The sequence below is a fragment of the Barbus barbus genome (genome assembly GCF_936440315.1).
Source record: "Barbus barbus genome assembly, chromosome: 21".
NCBI classification, from domain to species: Eukaryota; Metazoa; Chordata; class Actinopteri; order Cypriniformes; family Cyprinidae; genus Barbus; species Barbus barbus.
The window spans coordinates 2,328,565-2,351,369 of NC_136749.1; the positions used below are offsets into that span (position 1 = coordinate 2,328,565).

At 35.8% G+C, this 22,805-nt stretch overlaps 1 protein-coding gene across 2 annotated transcripts in view; it reads right to left on the reverse strand.

Annotated features, from left to right (window-relative positions):
* Positions 1-22,573, reverse strand: part of LOC306887414 (plectin-like) — a gene marked incomplete at its 5' end in the record, with an annotated part of 144,687 nt that extends 122,114 nt beyond the window's left edge. Inside the window, 2 exons of one of the 2 annotated variants that reach the window (XM_079445109.1) lie at positions 16,026-16,206; positions 22,508-22,573. In XM_079445109.1, coding sequence (XP_079301235.1) covers positions 16,026-16,203 — 178 coding nt within the window. Of the gene's footprint in view, positions 1-6,367; positions 6,537-16,025; positions 16,207-22,507 lie in introns of those variants that run through there. The other variant, XM_079445110.1, reaches the window with a different exon arrangement.
* Positions 22,574-22,805: the final 232 nt, after the last annotated feature.

Here is a 22,805-nt window from a genome sequence, read left to right on the forward strand (position 1 = left end):
ACACAACCACTTCCATCAAACACACACATGCATTCTCTCTCTCCAGCTTGACAGTAGCGGTGTACCTTCACAACCAATGCATTCATCACATCTGATAAATTCAGAGCTCAACTATGTGGAAATCTTTCAGCAGAAACTCCTAATAAGGAAGCTGCAGTCGGTGTGAGTTTCTGTGGGACTGAGCTTTGACCTGCAGACAAACACAATAACACACACAGATACGACAGAGATATTACTTATTGGACCAAAAAAACATTACACAGAATCTCTTGGATTACAATCTACAACTAGACGGATGCACTGTTACGTCCTCTAAAGTTAAAAATCTGGGTGTTATATTAGACAGCAACTTGTCCTTTGAAAATCATATTTCCCATGTTACAAAAACAGCATTCTTCCATCTTAGAAACATTGCCAAGCTTCGAAGCATGCTACCTGTTTCTGATGCAGAAAAACTAGTTCATGCATTCATGACCTCTAGACTGGACTATTGTAATGCACTGCTAGCTGGTTGTCCTGCATCTTCAATAAACAAGCTACAGATAGTCCAAAATGCAGCGGCTAGAGTTCTTACCAGGTCAAGAAAATATGATCATATTACCCCAATTTTACAGTCTCTGCACTGGCTACCTATTCAGTTCCGTATCATTTACAAAATATTATTACTTGCCTATAAGGCCCTAAATGGTTTAGCTCCTGTGTACCTAACTCGTCTTCTACCACGCTACAATCCAACCCGCTCCCTAAGGTCACAAAACTCTGGACTTTTGGTAGTACCTAGGATAGCAAAGTCCACTAAAGGAGGTAGAGCTTTTTCACATTTGGCTCCCAAACTCTGGAATAGCCTTCCTGATAACGTTCGGGGTTCAGATACACTCTCTCTGTTTAAATCTAGATTAAAGACACATCTCTTTAGCCAAGCATTCACATAATGCATCTTATAATCTTGTACTGCAGTTATATCTGATCAAATATACATTATTATTATTCTTTAGCTTGTGTTGAACAAATCATTTTTGCTTAGATGGAACAGCAGCTACGCTAATTATGTCTCTATTTGTTTCTCTGTTGATTAACATCCCGTGGTAACTAGGAATTACAGAAGCTTCAGTCTGGATCCAACCCTTAAATGATCTGAGATGACCGAACACCTGCAAGATAATGCCAACCCCTCAGAGGACCTCAGAGGATGCCAACGCTCAGACAACATACAGAATTACCAAATTTTGCCATAAGTTAAATATATTAAGGTGCGAATGCACCATTGAATTAACAAATCAAACATCTCTTTGAATCATTTTATTTTTACTTCTTTATCAATGTATATGGCACAGTGGGCAGAAAAAGCACTGGAAATGAAGCAGCCATATAAGGGGATGTGCTGAGCGCCGGTAAAGCTGTGCACTGCGCTGTGAAGGCTTGAGCTCTGCTTGTTCCAGACGTGTCCGCATAATAACCACGGTACAGATGAATATCTCACTGATGCAGCGACACACACACCTACACACATGATGCCACAGCCACCAACCCATCAATGATCAATCCCTCACACAGATCAATCACATGCACAGACTCAAATCATAAAGAAAGCTTACATTTTACAACATGCTTGCATTTATTTCTTAGTGCCAAAAACACAGTGGAATTTAAATTGGCCCTTGCTAAACAATCAAGACCGCCAAAGGCCAAAAATAGCTGTTTAATTGAAGGCCATGCAAGTGGGGGCAACATGCAATGTTATTTTAAGCCCTTTGGGGGTTTCAGCAGGACTGCATGGGGCAAGCTGTTAGAGAGAGAGAGCGGTAAAGAGAGTAAGAGAGCGTGTGTGTGCGTAATGATCATGGGCTCACTGACGCCCCGCCACCTGCTGCTGCAAATTACATTAGAGGATGCAAACTCTCTCAAATACAGACAAACGCGTCTATAAAACGGGCCAATCTCAAGTGAGAACTTCGACTCAAAAACACTGCTCTCAGAACATTTGATGCGTTCACATATACAAACACGCCAGCACATTTACATGCACATTCCTGCACTGATTATTCTGAGAAAATCTGCTGATGTTTATAATGAACTGATTTTGATAGTCAGCAGCTTTTGCACATAAAATGCACTCAACTTATGTTACCTTCAGGCAGTGTTATTTTAGTATCACTGACATGCTATTATAGCTTTTGTTCATTTTTTTAATGATTTTTTTGTTATTATTTAATTATCATTTTTATTTATATTTAGTTTGAGTTACAATTTGAGTCATTTTTATGTTTTTGTAATTTTTACTCATTTTTTGTTAAATTTGTCTATGTAGTATTTACTAATTTTTATTTATTAGATTTAGTTATCTTAGTCCTTCAACTTCAGCTAAAAAACTGGCAGCCAAATCAAAGTCACAATGATGCAATCGACATGCATACATATGCAGGGGAAAAAAGAGAAAGGAAAAGAAAAAGACATTATATCAATTATACCATTGCAATGGTGAATGCCTGAAGGAAAATGTATCCAGACTGACATGATCTGACCAGCTAGTGCTAACTGCATGTCCCAGCACAGCAGATAATGAACTGGCTTGAAACAAAACTCTTATATTTCAGCTTGTTCTTTGCCTAGTTCACTCATCGACTTCAAACCTATTTCACGAGGAGAATCCTGAAGCAGAAGCGTGCTAAACACTTAAGGTTTTCCTAACAAAAAATAATGCATTCATTAAGAAATTCCCATGTAGGTACAATTTAGATTTGTCTATGAAACTAATTTCAAGCATTAAGTCTGCACCTTTAGATCAAAAACATTTCATTAGTGTCTAAAGTTGTCAAAAAAAAAATGGTTCAATAAGCAAGAAAAATTTGCTTTGCCATCAGTTTCAGTCGATCCAGGAAACAAACATAGTTGACATTTTTTTAGATGATAGACATGACAGAAGAATATGTTTCATACGAAACTCTCTCAAACATTATGGTATGCTTCCATGGCAACGGTTCTTGGTACATGTGGGAAGTGCTGGAGCCGTAATGAAACACTGGGGTGGGAGCGACGTTTCCATTAAACCAGCATGAACCTCATGAGAGAGACTGCTGACTTTCCACAAGGTCACAGATGAGTTACAGGCGGTTTACAGAACAAATACTTTCCACTGTCAGACATCAGCAGAACAGTAGCACACTGACCCAGGCCAGCGCTCATGATCCATCCCTGTCTCACACCGCAGCAGCAGCAGCGTGCATACCATCAGTCTCCGCGACACACCTAGCTCAGCGAAAAACATGATGAATATACACTACAACGACTGTTTATCAACACAACACATGCTTTCATGAAGCAACATACTGTAAAATACTGGAGTGAACTACGGTCAAGCTTGATTCACATGCAGAGACAGACACATACAAACTCACTGAATCTAATTACCATTTACCTGTAAAAAAAAACAAAAGAGCCCATTTTTAAAGGAAAAATTAAATATAGTAAGTCATAAATCTCTGTGTTGTGTATATAGAGAGGTCACAGTAAGAATGAGGAGTCGGGACAGGATTAGCTCACGCTCTCGCTCCAATACTGACATCAGCTGACAATCTCTAGACCAATCAGAGGACGAACAACCAAAACAAGCAACTGCCAGCAATAAGGCCACCATCACTCATCACAAGTCATTTTCATAAAGCAACAGCTGTTTGTAAACAACAACAATAACAATAATAATAACCTACATTCATCATTAGACTCCATGGACATTACCTGTCTGACATTCTGATTTCTAGATGCACAAAAACTCATTTCCATTGAAACCTTTCAGCAAAAAAAAGAAAAAAAACTTTGTTTAAACAAAAACATATACCCTGGGTTTCACAGACGAGGCTTAAGCCTATTCCTAGACTTAAACTTAATTCTGAGCTGTTTCAACTGAAAGAAACTTGCACTGATTGATCTTAAAATATATCAATGCCTTTATTTTCTCTTAAGATGGACACCAGTAATGTTTCTTTCTGAGGCATGTTTATAAAAATTGCTTAAATATCCTAATTGAACTATGACCTAATCCTGGTTTAGTCTAAGCTCTGTCTGTGAAACCAGGCCATAGAGTAAAAAAACTAACAAAAAAAACTACAATTCAATGAAAAAATGTGTGAAGTTTATGCTTAAAATAGAGGAAAAGCACTATTTGGCAAATCAAATAAAATAAAATCTTAGATACAAAAAACACTAAAATTCAGTGAGAAATGTTGTAAATGTTAATGCTTACTATAGGGGAAAATCACTATTTGGTTTTATAAAATTAAATTAAATAAAAATAAATAATATTATAATAATAAATAATAATAAAACAAAAAAATAAATAAAAATAATCACTAAAATTCAGTGACAAATAATTTTTTAGCAAAGCACTATTTGGTGTAAAAATTAAATAAACTAAAAAGATTACATGTAAGAGAGCTTAGATCCATTTACTTAAGAAGCAAAATTACATAATATATTAAATATTGTAGAAAAGTGAACACAAAATTTTACAACAAAATATACAGAGCACCAAAACTTTCAGCCAAATATAAACGCTAAAATTCAGTGACAAATTTAGTGAAATTATGCTTTAAACAGTGAAAAACATGTTTTGGTGCAAACTGGTGTACAAGCAAGCAATAAAAATTATAAAATTAAATAAATTATAAAGAGATTTCTGTCATCATTTAGTTTAGGTAGGAATCCTCTCATTTCTGTCATTTTGCTTCTTAAATAAATGCATCTTGTCCTAAAGATTTAATGTTTTTAATATTTTACTTGAAAACAAGATAAAAAATACATGATATCGCAACCATAAGACAAAATATGTAAAATGAAGGATGAGCAATCGAGGAGAGATGGCATGTGAATAACATCCCGTCTGATGTGCCTTAATAAGGAGATCCCACAGAGTCTCTGGCAGAGGAAAAGAGAAAGGACAAGAAGGCTGCTTCTGTAAACTCCCAATTTACAAACACACACACACACACACACGGACGACGAGACACAGACCTCCGTCCCACTCGCTACACAGGGACAGAAGTGGGGCGATATTTATAGAGGAGGCATCAACACTCTGTCTTCCCCACAATCAGGTGAGAGAACGGAGGAAGAAACGCAAGCAGGTGGAGCACAGAATGGGCCAGACACACCGAAAATCACACTTTCTCTGGAGAAATCCAGTTATTGTCTGATTCTTCTGACCAAAGATCATTTAGTAACGGCACACCTTTCCTCAACAAGACACGTGATTCGAGGAATCATTCATATCAACAAACAGCCGTCTATGATTGCGCACTCACTGTTTTTAGAAAACACGGAGTAAAAACTTACACTATTATTTGTATTTGCACTTACACTGCTTCATATTTTTGTGGAAATTATGATATAAGTTTGGTGAGAATTTGTGTTTTTGGAAAGAAATTAATACTTTTATTCAGCAAGGATGCATTAAATTGATTAAAAGTGACAGTAAATTTTACAAAAGATTTCTATTTCAAGTAAACGCTAACCTTTTGAGCTTTCTATTCATCTGCGAATCCTGAAAAATAAAATGCATCTCAGTTTCCACATAAATATTGTGCAGCTGTTTCCAGCATTGATAATAATCAGAAATGTTTGTTGAGCAGTAAATCAGTATATTAGAATGATTTCTGAAGATCATGTGACACTGAAGACTGGAGTAATGATGCTGAAAATACAGCTACAGATCAAAGCAATCAATTATCAGTTATTTTAAGTTGTAATAATATTTCACTATTTTACTGTATTTCTGATCAAATAAATGCAGCCTCTGTGTCAAAAAACATTACAAATCTGCCTGCACTTTTGAAAGTCAAAGCCAAGAAACAATAGAAGTGATGGGAAAAGTGAAAAGAATTAAACAGAGATGACGAGAGCAAAAATCATGTAGATATTATAGCTTCACATGAGAAATTCAAAAGCAAGGGCATTCTCTCAACAGAGTCAGTAAATAAAACACAAATATAAAGACACTGTGTGAGTGACCGACTGACCCGAGCTGGAATCAGCATCCCGGACCCGACAGCATCATGCAACAGAACAAGCGTGGGCTCATTAAACATGAGCGCTTCAATTCAGCCCAGAGTAAAAATCAAGAGCCCTCAAGTTAGAAATCAGCTCAGTGTCTGCCAGAGTTGCTGTTATTGAGGTCAGTATGAGAGCGTTCAAAAGCCTCCAGCAAATCCACTCTGAACTCTGTCAAACTCTACAGACTGACAGACAGCATGTGTGCGGATCAGTAAGCACTGAGCACCCAGCAGCTGAAGACCAGCTGCACATGGCTCCGGCAAACACACACACACACACAGATTCATGTCATCACTTCCAGCCTTTCCCCATTGTGTGGTACCTTTATATTTCTCTCGGACGTTCTCATAAGCTTGAACAAAGTCCTGTTCGTCTGCGTTGGGTGGCAGGCAGAGGGGCTCGTACATGGCCATTGGTCCTGTCCTCTGTGCTCTGTAGATGATGATGTGCGCTCTGTGCTGCTGTGGATGAGTGTGAGCACTGAGCAGCAGCACTGTAGTGTTTCTCTCTCTCTGATCTAAACTTCATTCCAAAGCCAGCGCCAGCCACACCCCCTCCTTCCTGACTGGGAAACACCAGCAGGCTCCGCCTCTTAAAGACACACTGACACGCCTCTCACAGTTTGGCACACTACCAACTATTTCTGAACGCAGTGTACACTAGTGGAACATAAGTCTGGAATAATAGCTCACTAAGGCTGCGGGGTTTTTTAATCAAAAATACAGTAAAAATAGTGAAATATTATTACAATTTAAAATAACTGTTTTCTATGTGAATATGTGTTAAACTGTAATTTATTTCTGTGATCTGCAGCTGTATTTTCAGCATCATTACTCCAGTCTTCAGTGTCACATGATCTTCAGAAATCATAATAATATACTGATTTACTGCTCAACAAACATTTCTGATTATTATCAATGTTGAAAACAGTTGTGCCGCCCAATATTTTTGAAACACTTTATTTTTCAGGATTCACAGATGAATAGAGTGCAAAAGAACAGCATTTATTTCAAATTAAATTAAATAGAAACTTTTGTAATATTATAATTGTTCTTACTGTCACTATTGATCAATTTAACGCATCTTTGCTGAACAAAAGTATAATTTCTTACAAAAATAAAATTCTTAATTACCCAAAACCTTTGAATGCTAGTGTACCAGTAAGTGTGAAATGACTCACTATCAGTGTGATAAAACATCCCATGTCTTGCTCCTGCCGTGGCAGATATGGTCTACTGCAGACGTGAGTTACGTCTGTCCTCCTGAAATCACCAGCATGACTTTCTATTCTAATACAGACTGGGTTTGACCAGTTAGTGCTGGTCCAGACTGCAAACTCTATCGGAGCTCTTGGGTTTCTCACTTTTGCCATAATGATTTGTTTGATTGTAGTTCACAAGTGGATGCATATTTAAAAAAAAGAGCGGGACAGGGTTATCACAGGAGGTAACACATCTAAAATTAAATCCATAAAAAAAACATCTAGAAGAATCAAATATTTCAGGATTATCACACAAGCAAGAGTGCTGTTGTTCCTGAGCTGTACCAAAACACAGCGCGATTACAAGCGTGACGTTCATTTTATACAACGGTTCAATAAACAAGTTAATATTGCAAGGCACTTTAGCTTGTTTTTGCTCCACTATTTATAGTTTTGTTCCTGATTGATTCACCGTTAAATCGAGTAAATAGTAAATAATTCAATGACTCACTCATAAAGACTGTGCTTGTCTGAAAATGCCCTATACCTTCTAGTGTTGTCACGATACTGGAATTTCTAACTTCGATACGATACCTTGAAAAGTATCGATATTCGATACCATTTTCGATACCACGGTGAAAAAAACTGCCACAATATTAAGGGGTAATTTTTTTAATTTAAAGATAAATGTAACAAGTTGAGAACATGCGGTATATTTTACACGAACAAAAAAATGTCTTGAGGTACTGCATTTGTTGATTTATTTATTAATCTTTTATTAATCTTAGTTAAATGTTAATTGAAACTAACGTTTACTAATACATGTACTAATTAAAATCCAAAGTTATATTTGTTGATATTCTCATTTGCTTCATAACCAAAATATTTCCAGATATAGGGCCCTATGAAATCTGTTTTATTTTTCCCCAAATTCCGTTTTATTTTTTTCTACATTAAATTTTTTCCATTTTAATTTTTCTGGATTACGTTTTTTTTCCGTTTGAATTTTTCTGGACTCTTTTTTTTTAATGGTCAAATTAAATGCTATGTCTAATTAATTAAAATCATGAAAATTATACAATTTAACGTTTAATTTATTAAAAGTGTAACAAAAATGACACGTTTAGGGCCGTATGAAATGTTTTATTTTTTTCTCACCTTATGTTTTATTGTTACCAAATTCTGTGTTTTAGCATGTCTATTATTTGAATGCATACAAACTATTTGTATTCATTCTTACAGTAGCCTTATGAAATGTGTTTTCCCCCTCAGAAATTCTGTGTTGTGTATTTTAATTTTACTGGATATCAGATGAAGGCATAAAACTATTTTAATTAATTTATATTTGAATTCATGAAAATTAAACATTTACATTTTTGGGCAAATGAAGGGGATTTACTATTAAAATTTAAATATTTTGTGATTATTTCTTTAAAAAAAATTAACAGTAGTAGTAAGTAGTAGTATTATGTACATTCTACTAAATAATAGTAATATAGCCTATTTCTAGCACACAGTCTTTAATAGGATAAGTTAAACAGTACTTTTATTTTGACGGGTTGCCGTGAATACTTTTAAAGTTCTGTGTGTGTATGATATGATGCTAGTTTTACTCAAATTAAATGGTAAAATGCTGGTAAAGTGCCTTTCAGATCAGTTCTGGAGATATTGTTGATGTATTTATGTCCTCATTGAGACGGCAGACGCTGAAATCACCGCGAGCGCCACATTAGTAAACACAACCGCACGTGCAGCACATTCACACAGAGACGCGCAGAACATGCAGGATACATATTTAAATCCACTTTTGCAGCTTAATATTTACAGATACTAGTCCATATCGCGATTTGATTTAAGTGTAATGACCTACTTTTGATTAATTCATCCAAACTTTGACAAATTCCGTGACATTCCGCGTTAAACTGTGAATTCCGTGTTTATGACTGGATTCCGTGCGCGTTCTCTGCATCGCGGAGATCATAGATCCCTACAGATAGCGCTCCTGCTGTGTTCTTAAACAACCAGAGCAGTCATCTTTCTATTCACTTCACTTTTGCTATTTAACCAGAGCGAAGGAGACGAGTGCGGTCACGTGTGGTGCTTGTCCACGCGCCTTTGGAGAGAAGTGAAAGTGACCGCTCGGCTAGTATCGGTGTATCGATACTTCGGGAAATTAATATTGGTACCGTTCAGATATTTCAGTATCGATATTTATCGAAATATCGATATTTTTGACAACACTAATACCTTCACTGTAATAATAATTCTTAAGTCAACATACTTGCAAAGCAAAATTACTTAAGATATTAAGTTTTATTTTCTGAAAATTGTATCAAAATTAAGTGAGTTTATGCTTTAAACCAGAATAATAATAATAATAATATAAAATGTTCTTATTTTCTTATTTCTTATTTTAACCCTTGTGCATCAATAAAAAAGGTCCATAGGTCCATAGTGAACAAAAATGTAAATTGTCAAATAAACGGTCATAAAAATTGGAAGCTTGGGAGCACAGACTTAGGTGTGGTCTCAGTTTAAAGAAGACCCATGGAAGTTATTGTTGAAGTAAAAAAAGTTTAAAAAGTGAAACAAAAAAAAAAGTTATACAGGTTTAAGTTTATGAAAATGATTTATGAACAATATTTTATGAATATTTTATATATGAAACATGTTGAACTCTAAACCTGCTAGAAACTCAAAGCCATAAATCTAAACAAGTTGTGTTCCAAATTTGAGGTTGATATCTCAAAAAATTAGCTCTCAGTAAGATTTTGTTTGGGCGCAGTACCAAGTTTTCCCCATTAGATGCCAGCAAAACTCTGCTGCTGCACACAGTGCTTGGATTTGTGATTTACGGTAGAGTTTTATTTCTCAAATATTACAAGCACACACACAATTTGTTTTTATGACACACATACAAACCACACTCTGACATCTATACCAACACACCCACACAATTATAGCTGCATTATTTATCCAATTGGCTCTATAATACGCAGAAGCAGAAAACAGGAATAAAGCAAGTATTTTCTTTATAGACCAAACCTGAAAAAATGACACCATCTAGTAAAAAATAGTAAAAAAGTTAATTTTGAAGCCTTGCCAACAGAATGAAAGCCTATTAACAAAAATTGCATAATTTTGCAGTTAAACGGCACTGCAATTAAAAATAGCTGTTTTAATGGGTTTCAGTGGGGACATTTTTGTCCAAAAGGTCCTGAATGTAACAATGTTGTGTACCTAGTGTAAAATAAATTTATTAAAGGAAATGAGGGTGGAATATTAAAATTCCAATAAAAAGACACACCTGAGCCAAAAATGTATGCAGTTAGCATTAATACAGGCAAAATTATCAAAAAAACTAATTTTTGTTTCTTATTTATTCACTGGATTTAAACAAATCAGTTGAGTAAATCATTCAATGACTCATAAAGACTGTGGATGTGTCTGAAATTGCCCTATACCCTAACATACAAACAACACCTAATTCAACTTTTTTAATGCCTTAAATTTTTAAGTATAATCAAATTGGCTGTACAAGTCATTTAAACTTATTTTTAAAAATCCTGTCTAGTTAAACCTTGTGTAACTTAAAAAAAATGAAGCTGCTATTGCTCAAATTATTTTGGCGAGTTAAAGTAATGAAAAAACATGTTGCCATGACTTATTGATCACATTATTTTTTAGAGTCCATTACTTGAAATGGCAGCCATTTGTAGTGGTGTCCGAAACCTTAGTGGACATTATCGACTGCACTCCTTCAATCCCAAAATGCACCTCAATAACAAGTGCACAACCAATTTATCACAGCAGGAAGCCATACGCTGCATACCCATGCATTGTTAGCATTGCACCAAATGAATTCCCAGGTGTTGACAGAAGATGCATATGCAGCTCTTCCACTGCACTCAGGTCTGAATCCATTCACTCGTTCAGTGTAGTGAATGAGGGATGGGGGCGAATTTTGAGTACAAATAGTCACTCGTTTCATTCCTCATGGAATCAGCATTTTTAAATGAATCGGTTGAATGAATGATTCAATGACTCACTTGTAAAGACAGTCACTTGTCGCCATCTAGTGGCGGAACGATGAAAGCTGCAGAAAGAGCTGAAATAAACTAAACCGTTCGGCACAGAGGTAGCATAAAGACAATATTTGCAACTTTACTATTATAATGTGAAGACAAGGACCTTATTCTAAATATACTGCACATGTTTAGAAATTTCAGAAAGAAAGACTTTACTGAAGTCACAAATGGATTTAAGGGGAAAAAATGATTATTCTCCTGACATAACAGGATTTTTCCCTCTTAAATCCATTTTCTTTCTGAAATTTCTAAACATGTGATAAGACTTTTTCTTCCTTTTATTTTTAATTAAATGAAATGGAACAGAAGACTTTTTCTGAAGGAGCCATGTAAAAAGTTCTGATGCAATGTGGATAAAATCCCCCCCCGACACACACACACACACACACTTGGTGGCCGATTCATGTTACTCCTCAATTAAAGATTAGAATTACAGTAAACAGTGAAGTGTAAAGCTACACCTCTTCTAAATGACTCCATTTTTAGAGAGCAATTATATGTTAATATAGCCAAGTCCATCATGTCAATTCAGCCAAAACCAAACTAATATATATAGTAACACAGAGACATTCTACATTTATATGCATTTGACAAATGCTTTTATCCAACGTGCATTCAAGGTAATTTTACATGAGGTTTACATACGTTTACATTAGGGTGTGAAAATATACTCAAGTGTGTGCACTTGCACGTCTCCAACAACCTGAGACATTCCTTCAGGACTACAGTCTTGAAGCCAAAAACAGGTGTGAGGATGTTACTGTGGGCTCGAGTTACACAGGACAGCCGTGTGTGTGTGTGTGTGTGTGTGTGTGTGTGTGTGTGGTCTCTGCAGTGTGTGATGGCACGCTGGCAACATCTGAGGATTTAGCATCTCCATGCGATCATAAAGAAACCCGATGTGAGTGTGAAATTAAATATATCCGGCTTGCTCAAGGAACGGTTTGACCTTAAATGATAGCACCGCTCACACCTACCTATAATAGCACACAGCTGCCATGACCTTTGACCCCCTCACTCATGACCTCAGGTAGCAACCCAACAAACGCTAAAGCAACTCTAAACAAATTCTGCCATCTGCAGTATAAAGATCAATGCATTATACAAATGAAACCTATATATGCTCACATGCACATGGTCTCTTTCATCATGTCCTGCCATATATAAACACTACCTCAAATTATAGTCATATTATGGATGAACGAAGACAGATTTCAAGTAAACACCGAGTTCAGACTAAATCAAATTTACCAAAGAATAAAGAATACAGACAGCTCTTATTTTTAACCATTATAAAGTCTCAGTTCAGCACAGTCATTAAGGTCATCAAAATAATCATAGCATTTACATTTTTTAGACTTTATTTTTTATTGTTTTAAAATCTTAAAATAAGTTTGTCCATCATATAAAATATTATACAATTTTACAACAATAATAATCTAAACAAAGAGTGAAAATTGCAAAAATATAAATAATTAAAAAATTTAAATACCCACATTTGAAGAAATGCCTATATATGACTTGAATTATAATATTGAAATAATTTCACACGACTTTCAGTTTTAAGTTTAGGATGAAGGTTACAGACATCTATTTTTAACCATAACTTTATCTTGGTTCATTATTACATGAATTTTCCTGTTCATCAAAATGATTATATGCATTTCCATTTTTTCCCCCTTTTTGTTAAATAAAGGTCACATTAAAACAGTCTCAAATGTCTTCTTTTATGTATACATTTTATTGTTTTAGACTTAAAGTCTTAAAACAAGTTCATATCCATCTTATAAATATTATTCCATTTTTAAAGCAATAGTAACCTAAACAAAGAGTGAAATAAAGCAAAAATATAAACCATTTCAAAATTACCTTTTTTTGTAAGTGAGTATTTGTTTTAGACTTTGTTTTAAAGTTTTAAAATATATTTAAATCCATCATAAAAATATAAAATTTTCAAATAATGATAATCTAAACAAAGAGTGAAAATGGCAAAAATATAAATAATCTCAAATTTATAAGTACCCATATTTGAAGAAACACCTATATATTTAATATAAATACTTTAGCGTGAGTTTTAATGCACATTTCCACAGTGTCAAATAAATCAACTACAGCTAATTAATGTATTAGTGTCTCGGACGCCTACTGACATCTGGTGGATCTAAAAGGTTATGCAGTTCCATTATAAAATGATATGCACTAGTCGGCTCTATCTAAAACACGTTTTCATCATTTTCACATAATCTCATATTATGTGAGCGATTGCATTGGATATTTGTACTTTGATAAGTGAATCTGTCAGGACTGACCACAGCAGAACAAAAATCTTACAACCCGGCATCAAAAAACACAGGCTGGATGTGTTTGAGTTGAATCATCTGTTGTCTGTAAGTGTATCTCTATCTCTATATATCTCTCTGTCTCTCATCCAGAGAAGAGGGCAGGTGTAAAACTGACCTGTGGGGTCAATGTTCACTTATGCAGGATTCATGAAACACTATAGACGTCATCAAAACAGCCGCTCTGACTCAGCGTTTGCTAAACAGCAGCTACCTGCGTGTAATCCATCATGTCACAGAACCACGCTGCAATACTACAGAAAACACTCCTATCTGTGACACACGAGTGTGAGAGATGCAGGTTTAAATCCAGTCACTGTCATGAAAAAGGAAAATTAATCTGTAATTATCATAGTTTGTTTATATCTGGAGTAATATCTTTATTTGATCAAAAATACAGTAAAAATAGAAAGAGTGTGAAATATTATTACAAGTCAAAATAACAGTTTTCTATGTGAATGTCACTTTGATCGGTTTAATGCATCCTTGCTGAATAAAAATATTAATTTCTTTAAAAATCAATCATACTGACCCCAAACCTTTGAAGTTTTCTACATTTTCTCTGTGTTCTCACATCACCGGTCACAGTATCAGTCATTTAACCAATAAGAGAGCCGATCTTTTACAGGAGAATCTCTGGAATCACATTACTCGCAGAAAAGCAAAAGGCACTGCATTTCAGTGCCTGGCAGCAGGAACTCCCACTGTTTGTGTGTGTGTGTGTGTGTGTGTGTGTGTGTGTTTTGCTATACTTGTGAGGACAGTAAAGGATAGTAAAGCCTGAGATTTTTGAATTTGTGAGGACATTTGGCCAGTCCTCACAAGGGAAATAAATTATTAAAAATACTAAATGAAGTTTATCTTAAAATGTAAAAATGCAAAAAGTCTCCTGTGAGGGCTAGGTTTAGGGGTAGGGTTGGTGTAGGGCAATAGAAAATATTGTTAGGTCAGTATAAAACAGTAGTTACTGTAGTTTTCCTGAGGACACATGTCACATCAGACACATTTTCTGTCCATCACTAAAGCTTCTGTGAGCGCTGCTTGTCTTCTGCTTTGACTGCAGACGCTTGGCACCTAATCTATGATGCAAGAGATGACATAACACCGAGCTATTCAGAACATTAATCAAGAATTTCACATTTTCTGAAGCTAATCTGAAAAGTGCTCCTGTCGCAGTGCTGCTGTGTGTGTTTGCCAGACCTTACTGTTACTGTGAGGATGCTAAGTTATTCTCAGCAGCTCTTCTGGGTGGTTTGTTACTGTCTTATGTGAAAAGAGCCCCTAAAAAGAGCACATAATGAACTTTTATACTCAGTATTAAGAGGTTCATCAAATAAGTAATCCTAAATTTTATAAAATGTATTTAAAGTATTTTAAAATATAATTATGTACCATGAAAAATAAAATATTTAGAATGTATAATAAACTAGCAACCCTAAATCTAGTCAAACTATTTTAAAATAAAATAAAAAATACTAAAAAAAAATTATATTAATAAATATTTGAAAAATGTAATTAAAAAAAATATATACTAAATCACTAACTCTAAATGTAATATAATTTTCCAAAAATTTAATAATGTAATAAAAAAAATACAAAATATTATAAAAGTATATTTAATCAGTAACTAAGTCTTGTAAAATTGTATTCAAGCATTTTAAATATTGTATTTTACAAAACAAATAATAAACCAATAACTCTAAAATGTAATGATTTTAAGTAATTTAACATTTAAAAAATAATTATATAATAATATAACAAATATAAAAACATAACACATCAGTAACTAAATCTTATAACATTTAAGTATTTTTACATTTTAATATATAATATACAAATAAAAATATAATAAACGCTAACTCTAATTCTTAATAAAAAATAGAATTTTAATATATGATTATTTATAATAAACCAGCAACCTTAAATCTTATAGAATTCTGAAGTATTTTATCACATTTCCATTGAAGCATACTGTACTGTATGTCTTCATTGTTTTATGTTATTTTGTGTGTTTGTATTCAGATGCACTGCCAAAAGGTTTCTATTCATGCACGGCTCATTGTTCTCATTAATCTTACACTCTGAGGCTATGATTACTCTTATCTAAAGCTGTAATGATGTCTAATGCAATAAATCCATTCTAATTACACTCCTCCAACAAGCTAAAGGCGTCCCACATGACTGCAGCTGAAATTTGCCTTAATGATTCATACTTGAGTGGTTTGTGGCTCTATTAGAAAGAGACACTGAAACGACCATCAGCATATCTGCCTGTGTACATTTGCTCTTCAGCAAAATCAATATGACGTTTCCTCTAGCATCATGATTAGGTCAGCAGATATGGCCACAGACCTGCGATGCGGATGACGGCCCTCTCGGCCGGGTCCAGCACATCTCCGGAGGCAGATTTGGAGCGATTGACCCGTTGGTGTTTGGGGAGGTTCCAGGGGAGCGTGTCTCCGGGATTCGGTGAGCTGCTGCGCTCACTGGAGCTCTGCTCTGCTGGAGGAAGATCCTGAAGCTTCTCCATCACCTGACAGATTCACAGCAAACACAATGCAGTAAATAAACAGATACATGCATGCAGAGAATCGATACACTTGATTTAATTATGCATGAAATACAGAACGCACATCATAAACAAAAACGCTGTTGAAATGCCTGTGTGATGTTTTCAGCTGTATATTCAGAGTAGAGCACAGACTCCTGTATATTATTGCTTAAACTAAATAATTACTATTTCTGTTTTGTCAGTAATGATTGTGACAGAAAGTGCTCAAGCAGTCACAAACTTCTGTTTGTGAACATCTATTTGCTGTCAGGTGAAAATATGTCTTCTTGCAATCTGAATTTTGTGGTTATGTGAAAACACGCTTGAAATGTTCCTTATGTTATATAAAGAATTAAATGTAGGCTACACTGTATGTGGGTACTGTATGCAAGTGTTGTAACACAGGGTGAGATTTAGTTATAGCTAAAAGGATGAAATTACTTTAAATCCACCACTATTACACTGTAAAAAAAAAAAAAAAGTTGAGAAAACAAGTTTAAGGCAACCAGCTTCAGGAGATTTTTGAGTTCTCTTAACTTGTTGTTTTCAGTTTATGCAACAAAAAGTTGAGAAAATGCAAATCTCCTGAAGCTGGTTGCCTTTGTCACACATCAGTGCAAGGAAGAGCAGAGGTCAGATCCAAATGCAAACAGTAGGAGGTTTAATAAAACAAACCTAATCCAGAGCATCAAACGGTGAACATAACTTGGGGGTGAACCAGGCAAAAGAAACAACATGACAACTTCCCAAAGACAAAGACTAACTGAAACACTGGGCTATTTGCACACAGAGAAGCTAACAGGATGACAAGGTAACAAGAGACACCTGTGAAAGCAATCAAAACAACCAATTAAACAATAGGACAACAAGTTGACTACAAATGGCTCTCTAGACAGGAAGTAGCACAAAAGTCCAAACACAAGACAGGGGAACATGAACAAGATCATGACAGAGCTCCCCCTTTAGGAGTGGATTCCAGACACCTTCTTATGTCCCACAATCTCTGGAGGTTCTGCAGCCTCAGCTGCCACCTCTGAAGATCCTTCTGCAGACGTCGCTGGCTCTGGAGTTTCAGCAGTAGTGTATGCAGCCCAAACACACCATAAAGCAATTCCCCATATGGGAAATTCTGCAGACAGAGGAATCAGTTCAAGAGCTGGAGGGCTAAAGTGATTAGGTTTGGGGATACCAGCTGCGCATGAAGACACCAGCGGTGCATCCCTCACACTGGATACTGGGATACCAAAGGACTTAACTATTCAGTACCGAAGGACCTCGAAGATCTGGGTGCAACAGACAGGACGTGACAAGACTCTGGACGAGCAGCTGAGACATGATGAGAATCTGACAGATCAGCGGAGACGTGACGAGACTCTGGGAGATCAGTTGACTTTGTGAAGATGACTTGTGAAGATCAGCTGTGACTTGACTTGGCTCATGATGATCAACTGTGACTTGACTTGACTCATGAAGATCAGTTGTGACTTGACTTGACTCTGGAATGGCGGCAATGTTGGGATCTTCCTCTGCGACTGCCACAGTGAGTGTCGTACTGCTCAGCTACAATGCTACATAGACATAATACTCCAGAGTCCAACTAGGGTCGTGCAGCGGCATAAGCAAGCTGAGTGGTTTGGACATCCCACCCCGAAAAATTATCATGAGGGGGATTTTCATCATCTTAGTCAGATGTACCATTTTAACAAAGTCCACAATGTATTCCTCTATGGACCGACCTCCCTGCTGGAGGCGCATAATCTCCACAGCTGCTGGATCCATGTTGGTCAGTCACTGTATCCAGAACATAACTTTGGGGGGAACCAGGCAAAAGAAACATCATGACACAACTTCGCAAAGACAATGACTGACAAACACTAACTGAAACAAAAAGCAGCAGCTAGAGTCCTTACTATAACCAGAAAGTATGACCATATTAGCCCAGTTCTGTCAACACTGCACTGGCCCTTTGATAATACCTAGAATATCAAAATCAACTGAGGGCAGAAAATCGTTTTCCTATTTAGCGCCCAAACTCTGGAACAATCTACCTAACACTGTTCGGGAAACAGACACACTCTGTCAGTTTAAATCTAGATTAAAGACCCGTTTCTTTAACCTGGCTTACACATAATACACTATCACATTTCTATCATTAAAATCCGTTAAAGGATTGTTAGGCTGCATTAATTAGGTCAACTGGAACCGGGAACACTTCCCAAAACACCCGATGTACTTGTTACATTGTTAGAAGAATGGCATCTACGCTAATATCAGTCTGTTTCTTTCTTATTCCGAGGTCACCGTAGCCACCCAGATCCAGACTGTATCAGATCAGATGGTCACTGCAGCCACCCGTATCCAGATCAGATGGTGGATCAGCACCTAGAGATGACCTCTACAGCCAGGACACCTAGATGAGCCCCAGAGACTGATCCCCAGTGAAGACCCTGTCTCCAAGACCGCCATCGGGACAAGACCACAGAAACCAGATGAGTCCTTTGCACAATCTTTGCACAAAACTGCTGATTTTGTCTGGCCAGAGGAGAATGACACCATTTTGACACACTATTTCTCCATCTAAATATTGTAAAGCTGATATAAAGCCACCCAGCTTTATATCAAGTCAATGTAACAACCAATAAAACAAAAGGACTACAAGTTGACTACAAATGGCACCCTAGACAGGAAATAACACAAAAGTCCAAACACAAGACAGGGGAACATGAACAAGATCATGACAGTCTTAAACTTTTAAGTTTTCTCAACTTTTCATTTTTTTTTACAGTGTGGTTCACCCAAAACTGAAAATTCAGACATATACATCCTCATGCCGTTCCAAACCTGTACGAGTTCTGTTCATCCACTGAACACAAAAGAAAATATTTTGAAAAATGCTGGTAACCAAACAGTTGACTTCCATAGTATGGAAAAAAATTGTAATAAATTCTATGGAAGTCAATGGCTACCGGCAACTGTTTGGTTACCAGCATTCTTCAGAATGTCTTCATTTCATTAAAAGAAACTCAAATAGTGACATGAGGCTGCAAATGATGGCAGAATTTAAATTTTAGGGTGAGCTAACACTTTAAAGAGAAAAAAACTAATCTGAGGTATGAATATAAAATTACATTTCTGGTTTATAATTAGAAAATAAAGGACATAAGTGTTTATCACCTGAATCAGCAGGTTCACTGACATCCTAATGTCCACCAAAAAAAAAAGTAAAAAATTATGTGAGACAGTGTGAGACACAGTATGTTGCGTTTTATTTTTGTTTCCAATTTGTTTGCTGAAGTTTTTGAATTGAAACCATTTTGAATTAAAATGTTTAAAATTTGTGTTTTTTTGCAGATTTACTAATTTATTAAAAAATACAATACATACAATGACTTTAAACATATTCTATAATGAATTCAATTTTATATTTTTAAATTTTAATTCAATTAAAAAAAAAAAATAGGCATAAGTCAAAAATACCATGTTCGTAAAACACTCCTGGTTGATGAAAGGAGTATTGAGGAGTTTGACATAATCAAAGCAATTAAGCTATTTGTTGTTGTTGTTTTTTTGTTGTTGTTTGTGTTTTTAAATGAATTTGACAAAAACTCTGCCAAATCAGACAACGGTTGGAACTGTACAAACATGCAGGGGATAAAAACATGAATTATTAAATGATATCAGATAGATGACCTCTGAAGTTTGTGTCACGGTCAACAAGTCTCTAAAAATATCCAATAATTTGACCTTTTTCTGACAAGGCAAGAAACCACATGACATTCAGCTACTGCTACTGAAGGTCAATCAAGACAAAAAGGCATCAGCAACCACTGAATATCATGGAGGGACATCAAACTGCAGAAAACATGCAGAAAGCAGAGTCAAATCATCCTCTTGCTTGATAAAAAACCCTGACACAATCACAATGCTTCTGACTTTTAAACGAAAATGAAATCCTCACAATACTTAAATAAGTTAGGCAACTGACCTGTGTGTTAAAGTTAGGCTAACCAAGAGTAAATTATTAACCACAGTGCTGGCCAGGCCTAACACATTTTCATATCAACTGCATTATAATGTAGAACTATGTAAAACCAGTGTGAGATATAAAACTATAAAGCACCAGAGGCCAGTTGCATAAACTTAGCCACCACATTAAGACTGTGTCTTAAGAACTAGTTTGAGCAACTAGCAGTTACCAAGAGGTAATCAGTCTTGTTTTTCCAATACAAATAAGACCAATCTATTTCATCACTGAATTAAAAAAGTTACGTGACTAACTTTTTAAGACTAGTCTAAACAGTTTATGCAAACGGCCCCAGTTCAGTGAGAAATAAGCCTCAATGTTTAACTGGACAGTGCAAAAACACTGGATATAACCACTAACAACACCAGCTCTAGATATTGCAAAAGCTCCAGTTTAGGACAAATCCATATGCAAACAAACACACGGTAAGATATGATGCTTGCGTGAGCATGCAGATCTGTCATATGAACACCTGTCTTTGTTTCAAGATGATGAAGGACTGAAAAGGCTGGGGAAATGAGATGTAAATGAAGTCTAGCTACCTATTACCCTGAATCCAGTCAACCCAAAACTCCTGCAATGAATATTCACTTCAATGAACTCATAACAGCTTATTTTTAGTGCTGTCAAAAGATCTCAAATAAAAGTTTTTGTTTACATAATATATGTGTGTGTACTGTGTTTATTTATTATGCATATATAAATACAAACACATGCATGTATATATTTAAGAAAAATATGCTATGTTTATATATGAAATATATTTATATATAATATAAAATATAATAATATAAATATATAAATGTATAAACATGCAAAAATATATACTGTATGTGTGTATATTTATATATATACATAATAAATAAACACAGTACACATTCATATATTATATATAAAAAAATTTTTTTTGGATGTGATTAATCGCAATTAATTGTTTGACAGCACAAGTTATTTTTAATATGAACAAACCTTATATGTTGCCATAAGAACAAACAATTGTAGGAGTTACGTATAGCATAAAACCATTCATTTTGGTTCACATAACAGCTACGAAAACGTGATTAGTGTTTGATCAATCTTCTCATGGATAATATTGCACACGCTTCTTACCTTCAAGAATTGACTTACTGGACCTCAGTCAACATGAAAACGATAGCTGGTGTAAAGATAGTTCCTACTAATTATAGTTAAGGCCTACGTAGCAGTCCAGGGTGCACAGATGTATATCTGGTACAGAGCAGGAACGCTTTACCTAATGTTTACCCATTGGATGGATGTTAACTGAGTCATCAAATGTCTCATAATCTGGGTTATGACAGTCCCATTATCTCAACTCAGCAGATAGAGTGATGCATGATGTACTGTATAGACCTGATAGAGACTGACAGAAGTGCTGAAGCACATCACAGTCAACAGAAGATGAATTCAGACTCACACTTTCTGGATTTGAGGAGCTGTTTCTACTATCACACATGCACATGGAATAGAATATAGTATAATGTTATTTTGAGTGATTGGTATTCTGACACGTTCCTCTGGTTTTTCTATTATTTCTATTGTATTGCATTGCAACATAAACCTTTAAGGCTGACGGTACACTGTAAAAAAAGAAAAAAATACAAAATTCCATTAAAAGAAATATGAATTATGACATGATGCATGTTGGAAATGACATTGAAATGTTCATGGTGGCACAAGCCTTCTTCTGAATTCTTCTGTGGTGTTTATGAACTGATGGACACTAGAGTATGAAAACTGTGTTTTAAGGGTGTTTCTAAAGGTCCACAGGACCAAAAGTGCCCATTAAGAAACACCCGTTTATAATGCAGATGTGCTGATGCATGAAGGCGACATTGGTGCATCACAATAAAACAATAAAACAATTTGAGAATAAGAATTACGCCTCGAACTGATAAGAGCTGAAGGAAACCATCCGCACTATTTGTACACAGACAATTAAGCTATTCAAACACACTCGTATTTTCATATTTACATCATTTAAGCCAGTTATAATTCAAGTCACTGAGCCCTTAATAACTTTTCGAATAGCTTTGATTATAAGGACATACAGTAGCGTTGGAGATCCATCACCTGAATAAACCACTGCAAAGCAGACCAGACAGAACATCTGTCCATAAACATATCTTGCACGCATCACTCTGTCTTCGTCCATCCTCAAAATATGATGTGCAATAAACATTAAACAACACATAAACCGAATCGTAATAAAGATATGTTGTGATGTGTCTGGTAATTTACCGTATGTGCTGCTGCAGCTCCCGCGGTCCCGTCAGAGCAGCATTGACGCGCTCGCGCTTCACCGGGAATTACTGAGATCCACGCGCGGTTATAATACAGTCAGTCTGGCGCTGAAAGAAGAGCTGAAATACAGAAACCGCAGTGCTGTGCGGTGTCCACATACACACACCATCCCACAGCACACACACACAGCCGCTGTAACGTCAGCGATCAATGATTAACCCGTGTAAAACAGCGACCCGCTGCGCCAAGCGCTGCCATGAACCTGACTCCGATTCCGCTGCAATGGACTGGGACC